Source organism: Ranitomeya imitator, chromosome 1, assembly GCF_032444005.1.
Source record: "Ranitomeya imitator isolate aRanImi1 chromosome 1, aRanImi1.pri, whole genome shotgun sequence".
In the NCBI taxonomy this organism is placed as follows: domain Eukaryota; kingdom Metazoa; phylum Chordata; class Amphibia; order Anura; family Dendrobatidae; genus Ranitomeya; species Ranitomeya imitator.
Genome location: NC_091282.1, coordinates 1,210,415,169 through 1,210,440,113, shown reverse-complemented (window position 1 = coordinate 1,210,440,113; position 24,945 = coordinate 1,210,415,169). Strand labels below are relative to the sequence as shown.

The following is a 24,945-nucleotide window of genomic DNA, read 5'->3' as shown; positions in this document are numbered from 1 at the left end:
CAACACCTCTACCTGCTTTCATGCTTAGCCACACTCAGGAGGCACAAATATCAGTTTCTTAGACTACAGAAAACTCTAAGGATAGTAACAATGGTAATTGCCTGTATCAGTATGCCTCCAAGACCGTCAGGCCTCCATTGCCTTTGAGTCAACACACGTGAAGGAGACCCAACCAGTAGTCTAGTCTGGGAAAAGGAAGAGCGCACACTAGGGCTTTTAATGTTAAAACAATTAAAACAACACATAAACAAACATGGATCTGCTCACCTGGTGGTGTTGCAACAAAGCATCATGTAACAAACGCATAGATCAGCTGCTGCAAGACACGAGTCCAAAGGACTTAGAGAAAGAACATATCCAGGTGAAGTGTCACTGGATGCGCTGCTGTTAACGGAATTTCACTAATATTTTCCTTAGATACTTTATTTTAACAGGTTTACAAAGTCAACGCGTTTCGAGGTCAACACAGTACCTCTTCATTAAAAAACTAGCCACTAACTTGTTGTGAATTCTGCTCTTGGGCTCCCTCCGGTGGTTATAAGTGGTAGCGCTGCTGTCTTTGGATCGCAGCATTCATCAGGTGTGTCCACTTATTGCAATTCGGACTACGCTGCATTAGGCCTACAAATTGGGTATGGGGTGTAGAGAGATGGTGTGTTACACTCCAAGGTGTTCCCCAGGTTTCCTCTCCATTGCTTCGATCTTCCGGCTCTCGTTTAGTAGTTGTTGGAAACTACGCTGCATTGGGCCTACAAATTGGGTATGGGGTGTAGAGAGATGGTGTGTTCCACTCCAAGGTGTTCTCCAGGTTGCCTTTCCTGAGCTTCGATCTTCCGGCTCTCGTTTAGTAGTTGTTGGAAACTACGCTGCATTAGGCCTACAAATTGGGTATGGGGTGTAGAGAGATGGTGTGTTCCACTCCAAGGTGTTCCCCAGGTTTCCTCGCCAATGCTTCGATCATCATGCTCTCGTTTAGTAGTTGTTGGAAACTACGCTGCATTAGACCTACAAATTGGGTATGGGGTGTAGAGAGATGGTGTGTTCCACTCCAAGGTGTTCTCCAGGTTGCCTTTCCTGAACTTCTATCTTCAGGCTCTTATTAAATTGTGGTTAAACGGAACAACTGCATTTGGCGTACTAGTTGGTTTGGGGCCTACTATCGGTGTCTGCCGCTCCTTGCTGTTCTCCTGGTTTCCTGTCCTGAAATTCCATTTTCAGGCGCTCGTTAAGTAGTTGTTAATGTTAGACTGCATTTGGCCTACTAGTTGGGTTGGGGCCTACTATCGGTGTCTGCCACTCCTTGCTGTTCTCCTCCACTGAACAAAGCTGTGCCGCCTGTTTACTACTGTTGCCAATTTTGAACTGCATTTCGACTACTTACTGATTTGGGCCTACTCTCTGTGTCAGCCTCTCATTCCAGTTGTCCTCCACTGCAATGCCCCCTGGTTACTCCTGTGTTACCAATTTTGAACTGCATTTAGCCCACTTTATTCTTTGGGCCTATATCTGTGTTTCCTCCTCATCCTGCCCATTGCCCAGCCAGTGATAGATGAGTCTGCTGATACATTGACCCATAACGCAACATTTCCCGTGCACGCTACACTGCAAGATTGTGACCCTGCTGAAAGTCAGGTCCCCCTTCCCGCATACCATACCACCTTACACGGGGACAAACAGGAAGGTGCAGATGAATGTGCAGGTTCCTTCATCAGGTGGGGGGAGGAATACTAGTTGGCGACGTCACTGGCACAGGGCCTCTCATGGTACGCAAAAGTGTTGCTGCCGGTGGGAGGCGCCCCCGCCGTGCAAACACACCGCTGTACTTTGATGGGCCCTGTGCCAGTGCCAATGCCAACGAGTGGGCCCCCCCTGCTTGCTCAGGTTCACAGCACTTGCAAAGTTGAAATACTTACCTCTCCCTGCTCCACTGCCGTGACGTGGTCCAGATTTCCTGGGCCCACTAATTACTTGAACCAGCCCTACCCACCACAACTTTAGCCAAATGAACCCCAATTTCAAATGCCTTCCAATTATTATAAGGTAAATTACGCTTGACAAGCTTCATTAAGAAGAATGGATGGTTTTGACATTAAAATGGGCACTCTAGGTGTTTTCCTGGCCCCCACTCACTGCCGACTATGCTGCCCCATTGACTTGCATTGGGTTTCGTGTTTCGGTCGATCCCGACTTTACGTCATAATCGGCCGATTTCACTCGACCCGACTTTTGAGATAGTCGGGTTTCGCGAAACCCGGCTCGACTCTAAAAAGGTCAAGGTCGCTCAACTCTAGTTATACTTAAAGAAATCATTCAGGATTGAGGTTGAAGTCTGCTGTCACTCTCTGCCACTGCAGACTTGTGAATGCTCACTGTGTGCAGTGTGTACGATGTCAGGATTCTCCAGTGTTGGTAGCAGGTGGTCGCTTGAGCACAATGATGATATTTAAAACCATGCGGTCACATATCGACTAGATGTGCAACACAAGTGAATGGAGCAAGGCCGCACATGTCTAGTCAGAAGGTTGTCGGAAGTATGCAAATCGCTTGCTTGTTGACACATGACTGCTCGCTTCCAGCACCGGAAAATCCTGGCAGTGCACACTGCGCAACAAAGCCATTAATATGACTATTAGACTTAGCAATATGTTTTGCTTTAGTATGAAAGTGTATTGGGTTCAATTTCTTGGATTAAAGCACAAATTCTTAATAGTGAGTACAGTGCCTTGCGAAAGTATTCGGCTCCCTGGAACTTTTCAACCTTTTCCCACATATCATGCTTCAAACATAAAGATACTAAATGTAAATTTTTGGTGAAGAATCAACAACAAGTGGAACACAATTGTGAAGTTGAACGAAATTTATTGGTTATTTTACATTTTTGTGGAAATTTAAAAACTGAAAAGTTGGGCGTGCAATATTATTCGGCCCCTTTAACTTTAACTTAATACTTTGTTGCGCCACCTTTTTCTGCGATTACAGCTGCAAGTCTCTTGGGGTATGTCTCTATCAGTTTTGCACATCGAGAGACTGAAATTCTTGCCCATTCTTCCTTGGCAAACAGCTCGAGCTCAGTGAGGTTTGATGGAGATCGTTTGTGAACAGCAGTTTTCAGCTCTTTCCACAGATTCTCGATTAGATTGAGGTCTGGACTTTGACTTGGCCATTCTAACACCTGGATACGTTTATTTGTGAACCATTCCATTGTAGATTTTGCTTTATGTTTGGGATCATTGTCTTGTTGGAAGACAAATCTCCGTCGAAGTCTCAGATCTTTTGCAGAGTCCAACAGGTTTTATTCAAGAATGGTCCTATATTTGGCTCCATCCATCTTCCCATCAATTTTAACCATCTTCCCTGTTCCTGCTGAAGAAAAGCAGGCCCAAACCATGATGCTGCCACCACCATGTTTGACAGTGGGGATGGTGTGTTCAGGGTGATGATCTGTGTTGCCTTTACGCCAAACATATCGTTTGGCATTGTTGCCAAAAAGTTCAATTTTGGTTTCATCTGACCAGAGCACCTTCTTCCACATGTTTGGTGTGCCTCCCAGGTGGCTTGCTGCAAAGTTTAAACAACACTTTTTATGGATATCTTTGAGAAACAGCTTTCTTCTTGCCACTCTTCCATAAAGGCCAGATTTGTGCAGTGTAAGACTGATTGCTGTCCTATGGACAAACTGTCCCACCTCAGCAGGAGATCTCTGCAGTTCATCCAGAGTGATCATTGAGTGAGTGACACTCAGATCTACCTCTCTGGCCCAGACGTCACCGCTCTGCTGTCCAGAATCCCAGAGTGCCTATCAGCCATATCCTCCTTCTTCTCCTCACGCTTCCTCAAACTCAATGTGGACAAATCTGACCTCATCATCTTTCCTCCATCCCACAAATCTTCCTTACTTGACCTATCTATCGCAGTCAATTACATCATGCTTTCCCCTGTACCTGAAGTCCGCTGCCTCGGAGTAACCTTCGACTCTGCCCTGTCCTTCAAACCACACATCCAAGCTCTTTCCACCTCCTGTCGCCTCCAGCTCAAAAATATCTCCAGGATCCATCCTTTCCTCAACCCCCAATCTACTAAAATGCTTGTGCACGCCCTCATCATTTCCCGCCTTGACTACTGCAACATCCTTTTCTGTGGCCTCCCTGCTAATACCCTTGCACCTCTCCAGTCCATCCTTAACTCTGCTGCCCGACTAATCCATCTCTCTCCTCGCTACTCCTCCGCTTCCCCCCTCTGCAAATCTCTTCACTGGCTCCCATTCCCTCAGCGTATCCAATTCAAATTGCTAATACTGACCTACAAAGCCATCCACAACCTGTCTCCTCCATATATCTCTGAACTAATCTCTCGATATCTTCCCTCACGTGACCTCCGGTCCTCCCAAGACCTCCGGTCCTCCCAAGACCTCCTTCTCTCCTCAACACTTATTCGCTCCTCATCCAATCGCCTCCAAGACTTCTCCCGAATATCCCCCATCCTCTGGAACTCTCTGCCCCAACACGTCCGACTATCAACCACAGTCGGATCCTTCAGACGGAACCTGAAAACTCATCTCTTCAGGAAAGCCTACAGCCTGCACTGACACCGCTGCTGCCTCATCACTATTGAAGCTACCGCCTCACCAACACCGGAGCTACCGCCTCACCAACACCGGAGTTACCGCCTCACCAACACCGGAGCTACCGCCTCACCAACACTGTTGTGAATTCTGTGGCTGAATTCACTCCTGTGGTCACAAGTGGTACTGCAGCTTCTGAGCTTCCTCCCTCAGGTGTTCTGGTGAGCTCGTTGGCTGCTTTGTTATTTAACTCCACCTGATTCTGTCTTCCTTGCTCCTTGTCAATGTTCCAGTGTTGGATCTGAGCTTCTGGATCTTTCCTGTGGCCTGCTGCTCTGCTTAGATAAGTGCTTTTTGCTTTTGTTGCTACTTTTTCTGTCCAGCTTGTCATTTCGTTTTGCTGGAAGCTCTGAGACGCAAAGGGTGTACCGCCGTGCCGTTAGTTCGGCACGGTGGGTCTTTTTGCCCCCTTTGCGTGGTTTTTTGCTTTAGGGTTTTTTGTAGACTGCAAAGTTCTCTTTGCTATCCTCGCTCTATCTAGAATATCGGGCCTCACTTTGCTGAATCTATTTCATCCCTACGTTTGTCTTTTCATCTTGCTAACAGTCATTATATGTGGGGGGCTGCCTTTTCCTTTGGGGTATTTCTCTGAGGCAAGTCAGGCTTGTTTTTCTATCTTCAGGCTAGTCAGCTCCTCAGGCTGTGCCGAGTTGCATAGGTAGTGTCAGGCGCAATCCACAGCTGCCTTTAGTTGTGTTTAGGTTAGGTTCAGGTATTGCGGTCTACAGAGATTCCACGTCTCAGAGCTCGTTCTATTGTTTTTGGGTTATTGTCAGATCACTGTATGTGCTCTGATTGCTGGCACACTGTGTCACTGGATTGCCTACATAACACAACACCGGAGCTCCTGCAACCCTCAACCTACTGTCTCCTTCCCCATAATCCTGTAGAATGTAAGCCCGCAAGGGCAGGGTCCTCGCCCCTCTGTATCAGTCTGTCATTGTTAGTTTGTTTACTGTATGTGATATTTGTAACTTGTATGTAACCCCTTCTCATGTACAGCACCATGGAATCAATGGTGCTATATAAATAAATAATAATAATGATAATAATAATAATCATGGGCCTCTTGGCTTCATCTCTGATCAGTCTTCTCCTTGTTTGAGATGAAAGTTTAGAGGGACGGCCGGGTCTTGGTAGATTTACAGTGGTATGATACTCCTTCCATTTCAATATGATCGCTTGCACAGTTCTCCTTGGGATGTTTAAGGTTTTGGAAATCATTTTGTATCCAAATTTGGCTTTAAACTTCTCAACAACAGTATAACGGACCTGCCTGTTGTGTTCCTTGGTCTTCATGATGCTCTCTGTGCTTCACACAGAACCCTGAGACTATCACAGAGCAGGTGCATTTATACGGAGACTTGATTACACACAGGTGGATTATATTTATCATCATTAGGCATTTAGGACAACATTGGATCATTCAGAGATCCACAATGAACTTCTGGAGTGAGTAAAGGAGCCGAATAATATTGCACGCCCCACTTTTCAGTTTTTGAATTTCCACAAAAATTTAAAATAACCAATAAATTTCATTCAACTTCACAATTGTGTTCCACTTGTTGTTGATTCTTCACCCAAAATCTACATTTAGTATCTTTATGTTTGAAGCATGATATGTGGGAAAAGGTTGAAAAGTTCCAGGGAGCCGAATACTTTCGCAAGGCACTGTAACTACACCTAGTGAAAGGGTTAAAGCAAATAGCCAATTGTGTAATATTTCTTTGATTAAAAATTTTTTGTATAATTATTAAAATGTATTATATTATAGTTTATAGCAGAGGCAACAGATACATCTCCAGAAATAAATTGATGGTGAAGACGTCTCCCAGTTCTAAGCTTCCCTGACTTTCTGGGCGACGATGAACACCACTCTCTCATGGTCTACAGCACCAGAGATCATTATTTTTTCCAGATCCTCATAATGTTTTATTTCAAACCCTTCCTCACTCATCACCTTCCTATAGAAACTTTCATCACAGGGTAACATGTGATACTTGTCTCCTCCAATTTTAAAATAGGAAGAATTAATATTTACATAACATAACAGATGTCCCCCTACTTTGATTAAATTGTTGAATTTCCTTAGATTTTTTCTGTAATCCTCGTGGTCTTTGCTGATTGTCTCCAAACCCCATACACTCGTGGCACAGTCAAATTTTGGCAGTGAATTCAGAAGGTCGTCACTGCAGAGGTCCAATTTTAAAATCTCCTTTATTTTTCCTCTTAGAATTTCCTCGTGTTCTTCCCACCCATCGCTGTAAAATACAAACATTTCACGACATCAGAAAATTTAGCTACACCTGGAATCTTAAGTGCAGAAACTCTCTTGTGAGGAGGAGGAAGGAGCTCTGTCTTTTGCTCCTCCCTCCTTCCATCTACATAGAATTGTACACATAGCAGCTGCCATTGATTTATACAATAAAAACTAAAATAACTCTTGGAACATGAACTATTACATAGTAACATAGTAACATAGTTAGTAAGGCCGAAAAAAGACATTTGTCCATCCAGTTCAGCCTATATTCCATCATAATAAATCCCCAGATCTACGTCCTTCTACAGAACCTAATAATTGTATGATACAATATTGTTCTGCTCCAGGAAGACATCCAGGCCTCTCTTGAACCCCTCGACTGAGTTCGCCATCACCACCTCCTCAGGCAAGCAATTCCAGATTCTCACTGTCCTAACAGTAAAGAATCCTCTTCTATGTTGGTGGAAAAACCTTCTCTCCTCCAGACGCAAAGAATGCCCCCTTGTGCCAGTCACCTTCCTTGGTATAAACAGATCCTCAGCGAGATATTTGTATTGTCCCCTTATATACTTATACATGGTTACTAGATCGCCCCTCAGTCGTCTTTTTTCTAGACTAAATAATCCTAATTTTGCTAATCTATCTGGGTATTGTAGTTCTCCCATCCCCTTTATTAATTTTGTTGCCCTCCTTTGTACTCTCTCTAGTTCCATTATATCCTTCCTGAGCACCGGTGCCCAAAACTGGACACAGTACTCCATGTGCGGTCTAACTAGGGATTTGTACAGAGGCAGTATAATGCTCTCATCATGTGTATGCAGACCTCTTTTAATGCACCCCATGATCCTGTTTGCCTTGGCAGCTGCTGCCTGGCACTGGCTGCTCCAGGTAAGTTTATCATTAACTAGGATCCCCAAGTCCTTCTCCCTGTCAGATTTACCCAGTGGTTTCCCATTCAGTGTGTAATGGTGATATTGATTCCTTCTTCCCATGTGTATAACCTTACATTTATCATTGTTAAACCTCATCTGCCACCTTTCAGCCCAAGTTTCCAACTTATCCAGATCCATCTGTAGCAGAATACTATCTTCTCTTGTATTAGCGATGGGAAAATAAAAAAAATCACAACAAAAAGGATGCTTGATTTTTTTTTTATAAAAATGTACAGTATTGCAAAATTATAATGTTAATAGGGTTTTCCAAGAGTCATATTTTTTTACCTTAGATGCTTCCACAGGTTACGAATAACAGACACCTGTAATTGGGGTTCCATAGAGAGTTAAATACAGCTCTGGCAAAAATTAAGAGACCACTTCAAAATTTTCAGTTCGTCTGATTTTTCTCTTGATATGTATATTTTTTAGTCTTTTATTCTATAAACTACTGACAACAAGTCTCCGAAGTTCCAAGCAATACATTTTGTATTTATTTTATGAAAATGAGAAATGATCAAAATAACAAAAAAAAATGCATTGCTTCCAGACCTCAAATAATGAAAAAAAACAAACAAACAAGTTCATAATCATTTAGATTATGCAAGGCTGGAATTGGGCAGGTTGTTCTTGCGAAGCACGTATGAATCAAGCCGCATACAATGTTATCCTGGAAAAACAGTTGATTCCTTCTGCTCAGGCAATGTTCCCCAACTCTGAGGACTGATTTTTCCAGCAGGACAGTGCACCATGCCACACAGCTAGGTCAAACAAGGTGTGGATGAAGGACCACCACTAGTGTTGAGCATTCTGATACTGCAAGTATCGGGTATCGGCCGATATTTGCTGTATCGGAATTCCGATACCAAGTTCCGATATTTTTGCGATATCGGAAATCGGAATCGGCGTGTGCGGTGCGTATGGTTCCAAGGGTCAAGGCCTCTTAATTTTTGCCAGAGCTGTATATAGTTAATATCTATATATATAAGAGGAATCAAGATTACTCGCTAATCCCGCCCCTGCACACTAGCTCCGCCTCCCACATCACCACACACAATGCTGCCCCCCACATCACCACACACAAACCCGCACCCCACCACATCACCACACACAATCTCGCCCCCCAACCCATCACCACATACAATCTCAACCCCTAACCCATCACCACACACAATGCCGCCCCCCACCACATCACCACACACAATCCCGCCCCCCACCACATCACCACACACAATCTCGCCCCCCAACCCATCACCACACACAATCACGCCCCCCACCCCATCACCACTCACAATCCCGCCCCCCAACACATCACCACGCACAATACCACCCCCCACCCCATCACCACCCATAATCCCGCCCCCCACCCCATTACCACCCATAATCCCGCCCCACACCCCATCACCACCCATAATCCTGCCCCCCACCCCCCCTTTACCACCAATAATCCCGCCCTCCCACCCCATTACCACCCATAATCCCACCCTCACACCCCATTACCACCCATAATCCCACCCCCCACCCCATTAAAACACGTAATCCCACCCCCACCACATTACCACACGTAATCCCACCCCCCACATCACACTCGCTAATCCCGCCCCTGCACACTAGCTCCGCCTCCCACATCACCACACACAATGCCGCCCCCCACCACATCACCACACACAAACCCGCCCTCCACCACATCACCACACACAGTCTCGCCCCCCAACCCATCACCACACACAATCTCGCCCCCCAATCCATCACCACACACAATCTCGCCCCCCCAACCCATCACCACACACAATCTCACCCCCCAACCCATCACCACACACAATGCCGCCCCCCACCACATCACCACACACAATCCCAACCCCCACCACATCACCACACACAATCTCACCCCCCAACCCATCACCACACACAATCACGCCCCCCACCCCATCACCACTCACAATCCCACCCCCAACACATCACCACACACAATACCACCCCCCACCCCATCACCACCCATAATCCCACCCCCCACCCCATTACCATTTATAATCCCGCCCCACACCCCATCACCACCCATAATCCTGCCCCCCACCCCTTTACCACCAATAACCCCGCCCTCCCACCCCATTACCACCCATAATTCCGCCCTCACACCTCATTACCACCCATAATCCCACCCCCCACCCCATTAAAACACGTCATCCCACCCCCACCACATTACCACACGTAATCCCACCCCCCACATCACACTCGCTAATCCCACCCCCTGCACAGTAGCTCCGCCCTCACCACATCACCACACAATCTCATAATATTTGAGGTCAGCAAGCAATGCATTGTTTTGTTTTTTTGACCATTTCTCAGAAAATAAATACAAAATTCAGTGCTTGGAACTTCGGAGACAATTTACATTTTACTCAAAAACATACCTATAAAGAGAAAAATCAGACAAACTAAAAATGTTGAAGTGGTCTCTTAAATTTTCCAGAGCTGTATACAGTTAATATCTATATATATATATATATAAGAGGCATCGTGATTACTCGCTAATCCCGCCTCCTGCACAGTAGCTCTGCCCCCCACCCCATCACCACACACAATCCCACCCCCCACCCCATCACAACACACAATCTTGCCCCCCATCCCATCACCGCCCATAATCCCGCCCCCCCACCCCATCACCACCCCATCACCACCCATAAGAGCGCCCTCCCACCCCATCACCACCATAATCCCACCCTCCCAACCCATTACCTCACATAACCCCGCCCCCCCACCACATTACCACACGTAATCCCACCCCCCACCACATTACCACACATAATCCCGCCTCCACATCACACTCACTAACCCCTCCCCCTGAACAGTAGCTCCGCCCCACATCACCACACATAATCCCACCCCCCACCACATCACCACATAATCCCACCCCCAACACATCACCACACATAATTCCGCCCCCCACCCTGTCACCACACACAATCCCACCCCCACCCCATCACCACACATAGTCCCACCCCCACCCATCACCACACAATTTGGCCCCCCACCACATTACCACGCATAATCCCGCTCCCCCACCACATTATCTGTGAGATAATCCTGCCCCTCACAACATTACCACACAATCCCGCCCCCCACCACCCCCCACAACATTACCACACAATTCCGCCCCACATTACCACATATAATTCCGACCCCAACACATCACCACACACAATCTCACCCCCTCACCACACACAATCCCGCCCCCTCACCACATTACCACACATAATCCTGCCCCCCACCACATCACCACACATAATCCCGCCCCCCCACCACATTACCACACATAATCCTGCCCCACCACATTACCACACATAATCCCACCCCACCATATTACCACACACAATCCCACCCCACCATATTACCACACACAATCCCATCCCACCACATTACCACACATAATCCCGCCCCACCATATTACCACACACAGTCCCATCCCACCACATTACCACACATAATCCTGCCCCCAACCACATCACCACACACAATCCCGCCCCCCACCACCCCCCACAACATTACCACACAATTCCGCCCCACATTACCACATATAATTCCGACCCCAACACATCACCACACACAATCTCACCCCCTCACCACACACAATCCCGCCCCCTCACCACATTACCACACATAATCCTGCCCCCCACCACATCACCACACACAATCTCACCCCCTCACCACACACAATCCCGCCCCCTCACCACATTACCACACATAATCCTGCCCCCCACCACATCACCACACATAATCCCGCCCCCCCCACCACATTACCACACATAATCCTGCCCCACCACATTACCACACATAATCCCACCCCACCATATTACCACACACAATCCCACCCCACCATATTACCACACACAATCCCATCCCACCACATTACCACACATAATCCCGCCCCACCATATTACCACACAGTCCCATCCCACCACATTACCACACATAATCCTGCCCCCAACCACATCACCACACATAATCCCGCCCCCCCACCACATCACCACACATAATCCCGCCCCACCACATTACCACACATAATCCCGCCCCACCATATTACCACACACAATCCCGCCCCACCATATTACCACACACAATCCCGTCCCACCACATTACCACACATAATCCCGCCCCACCATATTACCACACACAATCCTGTCCCACCACATTACCATACATAATCCCGCCCCCCACCACATCACCACACATAATCCCGCCCCCCCACCACATTACTACACATTATCCCGCCCCACCACATTACCACACATAATCCCGCCCCACCATATTACCACACACAATCCCGTCCTCACAACCCATTACCACACATAATCCCGCTCCCCTACCAGATTACCACACATAATCCCACCCCCCACCACATCCCCACACATAATCCCGCCCCCCCACCACATTACCACACATAATCCCACCCTCCGCCACATTACCACACATAATCCCGCCTCCCACCACATTACCACACATAATCCCGCCCCCCCACCACATTACCACACATAATCCCGCCCTCCCACCACATTATGACACACAATCCCGCCCCCCCACCACATTACCACACATAATCCCGCCCCCCCACCACATTACCACACATAATCCTGCCCCACCACATTACCACACATAATCCCGCCCCCCCACCACATTACCACACATAATCCCGCCCCCCCACCACATTACCACACATGATCCCGTCCCCACACATTAAATTGTACCTGGTAGAAGTCAAGGAAAGATCTTTGAAAATGATGAAAATGACTATACATATAATTGTGTTTACAGAGAAATTTTTACTTAATTTATGTTTCGTTATGAAATTTGTTTAGATGATGGAATAAATACAAAATGCACATCTTACTGAATCCAGTTTGTTTTTGATTTTACACTGTGAATAAAATGTATTAGTAGTATTATTCTGATTTTTAATGATTATTATTGTTATTAACTTCATTTTAAGTTAATTTACCACCTGCGTAAGCGCTATTGAATGTTGTCATTATTTACTTTAGCTTAATCACCAGCAGCATTAATTAGATAGCAATGAGCGTGCCGAGCGTTAGCTGGCTGGAAACATTTAGTTTTGCAATATTAGAGTGTATTAGTGTATTGCACAAGAGATCAAATAATTAATATAAAAAAGTTAAAAATAACATAAAACAAGTAAAATAAAGTTAAAATCATCATATCATTCATCTTTTCAAATCAAAAGTAGTGAAAAAAAGATATACATAAACAATAGTAAGTACCTGCGGCGCTGCCTCCTGATGATGTTCTGTTCCAGGAGAGGCGATAGACACTGCAGGGAAGTGATTGCAGCCCCAGCCTCCTGTGACATCCTGTTTGAGACTCCTCTCAAATGAAACATCACAGGAAGTGAAGTATTAAAAAAAAAATCACACTTGAGGACTATCTAGAGACTGAGAGGCAAAAGTGTAAAGTATTTTATAATAAAGTTAATTACAAAAATGGTTAGATGTAAAGATAACTAGACAACTTTCTTGATCCTGTTTGCCTTTGACCCCAGAACATCTTCAATAACTCATTCATTGTCCACCTGTATGTTGGGTCATAAAGTTGTCAGGAACAATGTAGATATTATACATCATATTATACCTGGATAAGTGTTTTAACTCCATGAAGAGCTTTGAAGTTTGAGTCCAGTCAAAGGCCTTGGGATCTTTGTTTTTCCACAGTTCAAGCTCCGTAACGGAGGCATTATTGAGTTTCAGCATTGAAATTTCTTCTACGAACTCACAGACCGAAATAAGGTGCATGATAATAGGACCAAGACTGATGTCTATCAGGGTTTTCCCACTAACCAAACTTGTGAACAGAGAAAAATTAAATTTAAAATATTCACAATTTTCTACTTTATTTAACAAAACCTCATCTTAGGTTGGATATGTTGGCTCAATTAATTATTTTGGATTTGGACTATTGCCACTATACAGACAAAAACCTAACTTCATCTGAAAATTCATAATGATGATTAAATTCACCTTTTCGGCTTTCCCTGTTGTTGATGAAGCTATAAAATGTCTAGCACGAAAGTTTGTCGACCAAAATCAACAAACATTGTAACTGTTTTCTCCACCAGTCCATGAAATATCTATATTTTCCTCATGTCGACCAGTGTCTTTCTAACTGTGGCTGTCAGGTTATGTCAAGAGTACAGGTCCTTCTCAAAAAATTAGCATATAGTGTTAAATTTCATTATTTACCATAATGTAATGATTACAATTAAACTTTCATATATTATAGATTCATTATCCACCAACTGAAATTTGTCAGGTCTTTTATTGTTTTAATACTGATGATTTTGGCATACAACTCCTGATAACCCAAAAAACCTGTCTCAATAAATTAGCATATCAAGAAAAGGTTCTCTAAACGACCTATTACCCTAATCTTCTGAATCAACTAATTAACTCTAAACACATGCAAAAGATACCTGAGGCTTATATAAACTCCCTGCCGGGTTCATTACTCAAAACCCCCATCATGGGTAAGACTAGCGACCTGACAGATGTCAAGAAGGCCATCATTGACACCCTCAAGCAAGAGGGTAAGACCCAGAAAGAAATTTCTCAACAAATAGGCTGTTCCCAGAGTGCTGTATCAAGGCACCTCAATGGTAAGTCTGTTGGAAGGAAACAATGTGGCAGAAAACGCTGTACAACGAGAAGAGGAGACCGGACCCTGAGGAAGATTGTGGAGAAGGACCGATTCCAGACCTTGGGGAACCTGAGGAAGCAGTGGACTGAGTCTGGTGTGGAAACATCCAGAGCCACCGTGCACAGGCGTGTGCAGGAAATGGGCTACAGGTGCCGCATTCCCCAGGTAAAGCCACTTTTGAACCATAAACAGCGGCAGAAGCGCCTGACCTGGGCTACTGAGAAGCAGCACTGGACTGTTGCTAAGTGGTCCCAAGTACTTTTTTCTGATGAAAGCAAATTTTGCATGTCATTCGGAAATCAAGGTGCCAGAGTCTGGAGGAAGACTGGGGAGAAGGAAATGCCAAAATGCCTGAAGTCCAGTGTCAAGTACCCACAGTCAGTGATGGTGTGGGGTGCCATGTCAGCTGCTGGTGTTGGTCCACTGTGTTTCATCAAGGGCAGGGTCAATGCTTTATGGTGATGAAGATTTCATTTTTTCAGCACGACCTGGCACCTGCTCACAGTGCCAAAACCACTGGTAAATGGTTTACTGACCATGGTATTACTGTGCTCAATTGGCCTGCCAACTCTCCTGACCTGAACCCCATAGAGAATCTGTGGGATATTGTGAAGAGAAAGTTGAGAGACGCAAGACCCAACACTCTGGTTGAGCTTAAGGCCGCTATTGAAGCATCCTGGGCCTCCATAACATCTCAGCAGTGTCACAGGCTGATTGCCTCCATGCCACGCCGCATTGAAGCAGTCATTTCTGCCAAAGGATTCCCGACCAAGTATTGAGTGCATAACTGAACATTATTATTTGATGGTTTTTTTGTTTGTTATTAAAAAACACTTTTATTTGATTGGATGGGTGAAATATGCTAATTTATTGAGACAGGTTTTTTGGGTTATCAGGAGTTGTATGCCAAAATCATCAGTATTAAAACAATAAAAGACCTGACAAATTTCAGTTGGTGGATAATGAATCTATAATATATGAAAGTTTAATTGTAATCATTACATTATGGTAAATAATGAAATTTAACACTATATGCTAATTTTTTGAGAAGGACCTGTAGTGTTGAGCATTTCGATACCGCAAGTATTGGGTATCGGCCGATACTTGCGGTATCGGAATTCCGATACCGAGTTCCGATACTTTTGTGGTATCGGGAATCGGTATCGGATCCATAGTGATGTGTAAAATAAAGAATTATAATAAAAAATATTGATATATTCACCTCTCCGGCGGACCCTGGACATCACCGCTGGTAACCGGCAGGCTTCTTTATTTAAAATGAGCGCGTTTAGGACCTGAGAATGACGTCGCGGCTTCTGATTGGTCGCGTGCCGCTCATGTGACCGCCACGCGACCAATCACAAGCTGCAACGTCATTTTCAGGCACTAAACTCCTCATTCTAGGAATTTAGGACCTGAGAAAGACGTCGCGGCTTCTGATTGGTCGCGTGGCGGTCACATGAGCGGCACGCGACCAATCAGAAGCCGCGACGTCATTTTCAGGTCCTAAACGCGCTCATTTTAAGCAAAGAAGCCTGCCAGTTACCCGCGGTGATGTCCAGGGGCCGCCAGAGAGGTGAATATATCAATATTTTTTATTTTAATTCTTTATTTTACACATTAATATGGATCCCAGGGCCTGAAGGAGAGTTTCCTCTCCTTCAGACCCTGGGAACCATCAGGATACCTTCCGATACTTGGTGTCCCATTGACTTGTATTGGTATCGGATATCGGTATCGGCGATATCCGATACTTTTCGGGTATCGGCCGATACTATCCAATACCGATACTTTCAAGTATCGGACGGTATCGCTCAACACTAGTCAAGAGTCTTTCAGAATAGTCATGGATCCACAAGATATAGCCCATATATCTATTGGGATTATCCATAGGGCAGTATTTTTGGCTAGTATTTATTAGCAGAGTTAAGCTACCGTCACACTCAGCAACTTTGCAAAGAGAACGACAACAATCCGAGACTTTGCAGCATCCTGGATAGCAATCTCGTTGTGTTTGACACGCAGCAGCGATCTGGATCCCGCTGTGCCATCGCTGGTCGGAGCTAGAAGTCCAGAACTTTATTTCGTTGCCAGGTCGGCGTGTATCGTCATGTTTGACATCAAAAGTAACGACGCCAGCAACGAGCATAGGGCCCCTAGATGTGTGTCGGATCGGTACACTCCGGCTGTTTGACATGGAGCTAACAACCAGCGAGAACGATAAGTGAGTCGCCGTTACGTCACTGGATCGCTCCTGCATCATTCTGGAGTTGCTGTGTTTGACGTCTCTACAGCGACCTAAACAGCAATGCTCCAGCGATCTAGTTTAGGTCGGCTCGTTGTCTATATCGCTGCAGCGTCGCTGAGTGTGACGGTACCTTAAGTTGCATCAAAGTAAAGTTGGAAAGCTGCTCTTATAGGAAGGGTCCACATACTTTCACCACTGTCCCCAACTATCCACTCAGTAGGACTACCAACCACATGCCACAATAATTTTCCTTAGCCTCCAGTAAGAGTATTAGTGCGAAATATAGGATGCATTGAAACATAGGACATGTTTTTCATCTCAGTCAATACAGAATGATGTAAAGATACAAAAAGCAGCTCTGCATAATCTCATCCAAATGAAAAAGGTCAGGCAGTCAAAGATCTGAAATGGTGAGTGCATACTATGTTAGTCGCAGACCCATAAGATCCAAACTCTTGGGTATAAAAAGAGGGTATCACAGCCCACCAGTTGGTAGATAAATAAATAATTTATTTCATTGCAAAAATGCAGGCTCCACCATTTCAACTATAAGGCCGGGGTCACACTACCTTAGAATACGGACGAGTGCTATGCGAGAAAACATCGCATAGCACTCGGACCACTGTTAATCTATGGGGCAGCTCACATCACCGTATTTTTTCTCAGGTGTATTCGACGTGCGTTTAAAATTCACAGCATTCTGCGATTGTATGCATATATCATCCAAGACTCACCAATGCAAGCCGATACGAGAAAAACTCGGACACCACACGGACCATTAGTGTGACTTGCGACAAATATGCACAAATTTTCCTCATTTCTGCCCATTGAGCCAATAAATTCATTGGGGAAAAGCAGTGAGAAATGTAAAGCCATATGCATGTCATACAGATATAATACGGAAACATAGGTGCGAGAAAATCGCATCATCACATTCCAAAAGCATTATACACAGATGACCATACGGAGAACACTTGTACGACTCTTGGCAGGGAGACTCGGACTGATTTTCCATACTGTAAGTGTGACCCCGACCTAAATGAGTCTCTCGAGCAGACTGATGTTACCACTGACAGCGACACCTTCAGCTTGAGTCAGTGTTCTGCATAGAATCGCTTGTCTGATAATACATAACCAAGACAGATAATTTTTGACCGTTTTTTAACCCCTTTCTGTCCTCGGATGGAATAGTACATCCGAGGGCAGAACCCTCACTTTGATGCGGACTTCAGCGGTGAGCCCATATAAAAACCAGGACATGTCAGCTGTTTTGAACAGCTGACATGTGCCTGCAATAGGCGTGGGCAGAATTGTGATTCGCAGTGCCTATTAACTAGTTAAATGCCGCTGTCAAACTCTAACAGCGGCATTTAACTAACGCTTCCAGCCATTGGGCCAGAAATGCGCGCTTCACTGACCCCTCACGTGATCGGGTGGTCAGCGATGCGTCGGCATGACAACCAGAGGTCTCCTGAAGACCACTATGGTTGATGATGCCAGATTGCTGTGAGCGCCACCCTGTGGTCGGCGCTCATAGCAATGCGGTCATTCAGCAACATAGGAGCCTATTGAAGCATGGCAAAAGTAAAAAAAAAATGTTTAAAAAAATATGAAAAAAATGGAAAATATATAAAAGTTCAAATCACCCCCCTTTCGCCCCATTCAAAATAAAACAATAAATAAAAATCAAACCTACACATATTTGATATCGCCCCATTCAGAATCACCCGATCTACCAATAACAAAAAAGGATTAACCTGATCGCTAAACGGCGTAGCGAGAAAAAAATTCAGAACACCAGAATTACTTTTTTTGGTCACCACAACATTGCATTAAAATGTAATAACGGGCAATCAAAAGAACGTATCTGCACAAAAGTGGTAACATTAAAAAAGTTAGCTCAGCACGCTAAAAATATGCCCTCACTCTACCCTAGATCATGAAAAATGGAGACGCTATGAGTATCGGAAAAGTGCGCAATTTTTTATTTTTTTTTAACAAAGTTTGGAATTTTCTTTTACCACTTAGATAAAAAATAACCTAGACATGTTTGATGTCTATGAACTCGTAGTGACCTGGAGAATCATAATGTCAGGTAAGTTTTAGCATTTAGTGAACCTAGCAAAAATGATAAACAAAAAACAAGTGTGGGAATGCACTTTTTTTGCAACTTCACCGCACTTGAAATTTGTTTCCCGTTTGCTAGTACACGACATGGTAAAACCAATGGTGTCGTTCTAAAGTACAACTCGTCCCGCAAAAAATAATGGCCAAATTGACGGAAAAATAAAAAAGTTATGGTTCTGGGAAGGAGGGGAGTGAAAAACGAAAATGCAAAACTGAAAAAAGCTTGGGGTCATTGAGGGGTTAATAAAAAAAAGGAAAAATTAAGTGTTGATTACTACTGGTCACCATCCGTTTCTTTGGTGAGGTCACCACTTTGTCATTACTAAGACTGTTGGCCTTCAAGAGATAGCAATGGGTTGGGTACAGTCCTAGGAGACCTCAGAGTATTGTATACATTTTTAGGGCCGGTGGAGTATATAGAGCTCAAATTTTAGTGAAAAAAAATTGCAAAACCTGGGGAATTCAGATAAAAAATATTATCTCTATGAAATACATTTGTATGGGAGTTACCGTTTTCTTCACTTACCTAAAGCTAAATGCTTTATAGAAACATCTCTTCATGTTAATCGTAGACTCCTTAAAAATAGAGAATGGAACATGTTGAGAGTAGTATTCTTCCAGGAGCATCTTGGGATTGATCTCTTGTTCAGGATAATACAGCGTCAGGCAGGGATCCATTGTAGTCTTCTTCTTTACAGATTTTCTACAATAAAATGACTAATACATAATAGCCTTCCCATGAATAGTACTCAATTTGTGCAGATTTATATGTAGGATAGGCTACGTTCACATTAGCGTTGCGTCGGGCGCAGCCGCGGCGACGCATGCATCATGCGCCCCTATATTTAACATGGGGGGAGCATGGACATGCGTTGCTCTTGCGTTTTGTGATGCATGCGTCACTGTGGAGCATGCGTCAGGGCGCAGAGGACGCTGCCTGATGCAGTTTTTTCTGCGCCAAAAACCATGCAAAAGTGAATGCATGCGTCACAAAACGCTGCGTTGTGCATGCGTTTACATTTGCGTTGTGCGTTGCGTCGCCGACGCTGCACCGCACAACGCAAATGTGAGCTTAGCCAAACATGGAAAATAACAGATGAAACAGAACTGAGTTTGACACTCACATGATAGATCACCAGGTGTTATTTATAGAGATGAACGAATTTCCAGAAACTCAATTAGGGCCGATTAATTCAATTCAATGGGGGAAAATTCTAATCATATTGGATAACTGATGCAAATTTAATTGGCTAATAAGGATTAAAAAAAATCTTATGCTCCCCTCTCTTTGGCGCTCCTTGTACCTTTTCTGCTGCTCTTGGTTTTTCAGTGAGTTCTTTTATTTTCTAGCATATTTCTGAAATCTTATGTTCACTAGGACCCACATCATCTCATGGACTATGATTCTCATTACTGATGTTCATTGCGGTGCATACAGTTACATGCGGCTTTATGCATATCATTAATGTGCCTTTTACTCCATCTGACAACATAGGGCATAGCTTATAGAAGACTGGAGATAGAATAGTCAATGGGAGTTCCGGAAGTGAAGGGACTCGCATGGGGAGTGCAGAAAAGAGTTGACTGTAAGATTGTTTTTCACCTCTTACTGGCCATCTTACAAAATGGCAATTGGCCTCTCACCATTTTAATGTTGTTTCCTGAAGCAATTTGCAATAAAATTCAGATTCTGATCAGATTTTTTGTGTGTGAAATTTTAGGCAAATTCAATTAAATTGTCTCTAGTTATCTGTGCTCTTTCTTTCAGCTCACACTATCTCCTCATTCATAAAATTTCAGTTCTTTATTTTAAATGTATTTTTCTTATACAGTTGTACTAGCTTTAGGTGTAATTATATGTACAAATATACATAATCACCAAAAATAAGGTCGGCACCGTTATGATGTCACAAAATATTTATTTATTAACTGTGCAGTATGTGATATATTGTAAAGGATTACAGATGTTGTAATCCATATCTTGTTAGACGGTGCAATAATCTAACAATATAGCCATGTAGCACATCATCTGAAAAGTTATGGTTTGCTGCACATGTATAGGATCAGAACCACCATCAGTAAATAAATACAGCACCAGCCCACCATCAGTACATAAATACAGCACCAGCCCACCATCAGTACATAAATACAGCACCAGCCCACCATCAGTACATGATACCACAACCACATCATGAATGTATAAACAGAAACATAGCTAGTGCATGAATATAGTATCTGAGCCATCGTCAGTATAACACTACAGCACCAGAATCGCCAGTACATAAATACATTAACTGACCTGTCACACCAGCGATTCACAAAGTTAGACCGCTGTCACACTTGCGAATGTAATGTGAGAAACTCACGCATCAATACCCAACACTGCTGCCGGCACTCGGGACCAGAGTGCCGGCGACAGTGCCAGGTATTGATGCAAGAGACTCAGCCAAGTTTCTCACATTATACTCACAAGTGTGACCCCGGCCATAGTGGGAGCATCCTACTCACTGTCTTCACTGCTCTGCAGTTCATACCAGTACTTCAAATATCAGCAAGGGGTCGACAAGGGGTAAAATTCACAAGTCACAGTTTACATCATCAGAATAAACTAAAGAGGTGGCCGGTAACCTTGACAATAGTAAAATAAATAAAAATAGTAAAATAGTAAATAGTAAAAATAGTAAAATAAAAAATCCCTGCATTCTGAGGAACAGAAGATTTTTAATGAGGCATAAATTGTAAAATTGCTTGTTTTAACAGTCCCTTTACAGCTGTTCCCATTACACTACTATTATTGTAAGACGTTTTATACACTGTTTAACGCTTATTGCTCAATTGATTTTTTTTGCCAATTATTTCTATTGAATTCTCAATTTTGTACTGTTTTGTTTCGGTTCAAAGAATTGTGATGAATAAATAAATGCGAACACGACAATTGAATAAGACAAAAATGAATTTACTTAATGAAAGATAATAAATATAAACAGTCACTCAAAATGGCAAATACCGTAATCAATAATCATGTCATGCATTACATTGGAAATGGTAGGAGTCAATTCAGCCTGCTGTGTCCTCGCTCAATCCAAATCTGTCTGTCTCTGTCCTTCTGTCTCTCTTGTGTCCCTCTTGTGTCCCAGGCCATACTTCATTTATATGTTAAAGGCATTTGATCTATACCCTGTTATCTGAGGCTTTGTCATGGTATGTGTACTGAAGCCTTCAGGCCAAATAGATAAGAACACCACCTAGCATCCCTGGGGCTTAACAGGTATCTGTCTAAAGGTACCTTCACACTGAACAACATTACAACGATAACGATAGCGATCCGTGACGTTGCAGCATCCTGGATAGCGATATCATTGTGTTTGACACGCAGCAGTGATCTGGTTCCTGCTGTGACATCGCTGGTCGGAGCTAGAAGGCCAGAACTTTATTTTGCCGCTGGATCACCTGCTGACATCGCTGAATCCGCGTGTGTGACGCCGATCCAGCGATGTGTTCACTGGTAACCAGGGTAAATATCGGGTTGCTAAGCGCAGGGCCGCGCTTAGTAACCCGATGTTTACCCTGGTCACCATTACCCTGCACTCCTCCTGCATCCTGTGTCAGCGCCGGCCGGCCATAAAGCAGAGCACAGCAGTGACGTCACCGCTCTGCTTTACGGCCGGCGCTTACACAGGATGCAGGAGGAGTGCAGGGAAGCAGACGCCGGGGGACGTGACAGGCACCGGAATGTGAGTATGTGTTTTTTTTTACATTTACAATGGTAACCAGGGTAAACATCGGGTTACTAAGCGCGGCCCTGCGCTTAGTAACCTGATGTTTACCCTGGTTACTCGGGGACTTCGGCATCGTTGGTTGCTGGAGAGCTGTCTGTGTGACAGCTCTCCAGCGACCACACAAGGACTTTCCAACGATCACGGCCAGGTCATATCGCTGGTTGTGATCGTTGGAAAGTTGATCAGTGTGAAGGTACCTTAAGGGTATGTGCACACGTCAGGATTTCTTGCAGAAATTTTCCTGACAAAAACCGGACATTTCTGCCTGAAATCCGCATGCGTTTTTTTCGCGTTTTTTGACGCGTTTTTTCCCAAATGCATAGAATTGTGGGAAAAACACAGAAATTCCGCAAAAATAAAGAACATGCTCATTTTTTTACCGCAATGTGTTTTTTTCGCGGAAAAAAAACGCATCCATGTGCACAAAACATGCGGAATGCATTCTAAATAATAGAATGCATAATGTATGCATTTTTAATGAGTTTTTACAGCGTTTTTAGCAACAAAAAAAACGCAAAAAAACGCAAAAAAAACCTGAACGTGTGCACATAGCCTCAAAATGTAAATTACTGGGTCATTTACATTCACTTTGTTTAGACTGACCATTTGACATGTTTCTGAACAAGTTTTCAATTAGTTTTTCTGTGGACTACATTGAAATTTTTTTTATATATACCGTATATATATATATATATATATATATATATATATACACACATAATACTAATAACAAAACCAATCAATATCTCTATCATTCGTATTAATTCATTGGAATGTTAAAATCATTTAACCCCTTTCAATAAAAGTACACATAGTTAGTATCGCTGCATCCGTAACGACCCGACCTATAAAACTGTCCCACTAGTTAACCCCTTCACTGGACACTGTAAAAAAAAAACGAGGCAAAAAACAACGCTTTATTCTCATACCGCCGAACAAAAAGTGGAATAACACACAAACAAAAAGACGGATATAAATAACCATGGTACCGCTGAAAACATCATCTTGTCCCGCAAAAAATGAGCTGCCATACAGCATTATCAGCAAAAAAATAAAAAAGTTACAGTCCTCAGAATAAAGTGATGCAAAAATAATTATTTTTTCAATAAAATAGTTTTTATCGTATAAAAAGCGGCAAAACATAAAAAAGTTATGTAAATGAGGTGTCGCTTTATCCATTTTACCAAAAGCAGAACAGTATAAACGCCCCCTCAAAAGAAATTCATGAATAGCTGGATTTTGGTCATTCTGCCTCACAAAAATCGGAATAAAAAGTGATTAAAAAATGTCATATGCCCGAAAATGTTACCAGTAAAAACATCAACTCGTCCCGCAAAAAACAAGACCTCACATGACTCTGTGGACCAAAATATGGAAAAATTATAGCTCTCAAAATGTGGTAACGCAAAAAATATTTTTTGCAATAAAAAGCGTCTGTTTGTGTGTGACGGCTGCCAATCATAAAAATCCGCTAGAAAACCCACTATAAAAGTAAATCAAACCCCCCTTCATCACCCCCTTAGTTAGGGAAACATAAAAAAATTAAAAACATGTTTTTATTTCCATTTTCCTATTAGGGTTAGGGCTAGGGTTAGGGCTAGGGCTAGGGTTAGAGCTAGGATTAGGGCTAGGGTTAGGGTTGGGGCTACAGTTAGGGTTGGGGCTAATGTTAGGGTTGGGGCTAAAGTTATCGTTGGGGCTAATGTTAGGGTTGGGGCTAAAGTTAGGGTTGGGGCTAAAGTTAGGGTTAGGGCTAAAGTTAGGGTTGGGGCTAAATTTAGGGTTGGGGCTAAAGTTAGGGTTGGGGCTAAAGTTTGGGTTGAGGCCAAAGTTAGGGTTGGGGCTAAAGTTAGGGTTATGGTTTCGATTACATTTACGGTTGGCATTAGAGTTAGGGGTGTGTCAGGGTTAGGGGTGTGGTTAGGGCTATGGTTGGGATTAGGTTAGGGGTGTGTTTGGGATAGGGTTTCAGTTAGAATTGGGGGTTTCCAATGTTAAGGCACATCAGGGCTCTCCAAACGCAACATGGCGTCCGATCTCAATTCCAGCCAATCTTGCGTTCCCGTGCACCCAAACAGGGGTTTACCAAAACATATGGGGTATAAGCATACTCAGGACAAATTGGGCAACAACTATTGGGGTCCAATTTCTCTTGTTACCCTTGGGAAAATAAAAATTTTGGGGGCTAAAAAAACATTTTTGTGGGAAAAAAATATTTTTTATTTTCTCGACTCTGCGTTTTAAACTGTAGTGAAACACTTGGGGGTTCAAAGCTA

The 24,945-nt window shown here is 43.8% G+C and overlaps 1 protein-coding gene across 1 annotated transcript; it reads right to left on the bottom strand.

Annotated features, from left to right (window-relative positions):
• Positions 1–6,256: 6,256 nt before the first annotated feature.
• Positions 6,257–19,589, bottom strand: LOC138658378 (nicotinamide N-methyltransferase-like). The gene is made up of 3 exons (XM_069745822.1): positions 19,417–19,589; positions 13,454–13,663; positions 6,257–6,882 (listed from the first exon to the last, which is right to left on the bottom strand). The coding sequence occupies exons 1-3, from the start codon at positions 19,566–19,568 to the stop codon at positions 6,459–6,461; spliced, it is 786 nt and encodes a 261-aa protein (XP_069601923.1). The 5' UTR covers positions 19,569–19,589; the 3' UTR covers positions 6,257–6,458.
• Between the last annotated feature and the right edge of the window lie 5,356 nt (positions 19,590–24,945).

Bases quoted from the DNA above. Each gene is read 5' to 3' on its own strand.
- LOC138658378 (XM_069745822.1), bottom strand. From the start codon at position 19,568: ATGGATCCCTGCCTGACGCTGTATTATCCTGAACAAGAGATCAATCCC. The intron at 13,664-19,416 runs GTAAGTGAAGAA...TCTGTTCACAAG, and splicing joins TATAAAGCATTTAGCTTTAG to TTTGGTTAGTGGGAAAACCC. The intron at 6,883-13,453 runs GTATAATATGAT...TGTATTTTACAG, and splicing joins GAGTTAAAACACTTATCCAG to CGATGGGTGGGAAGAACACG.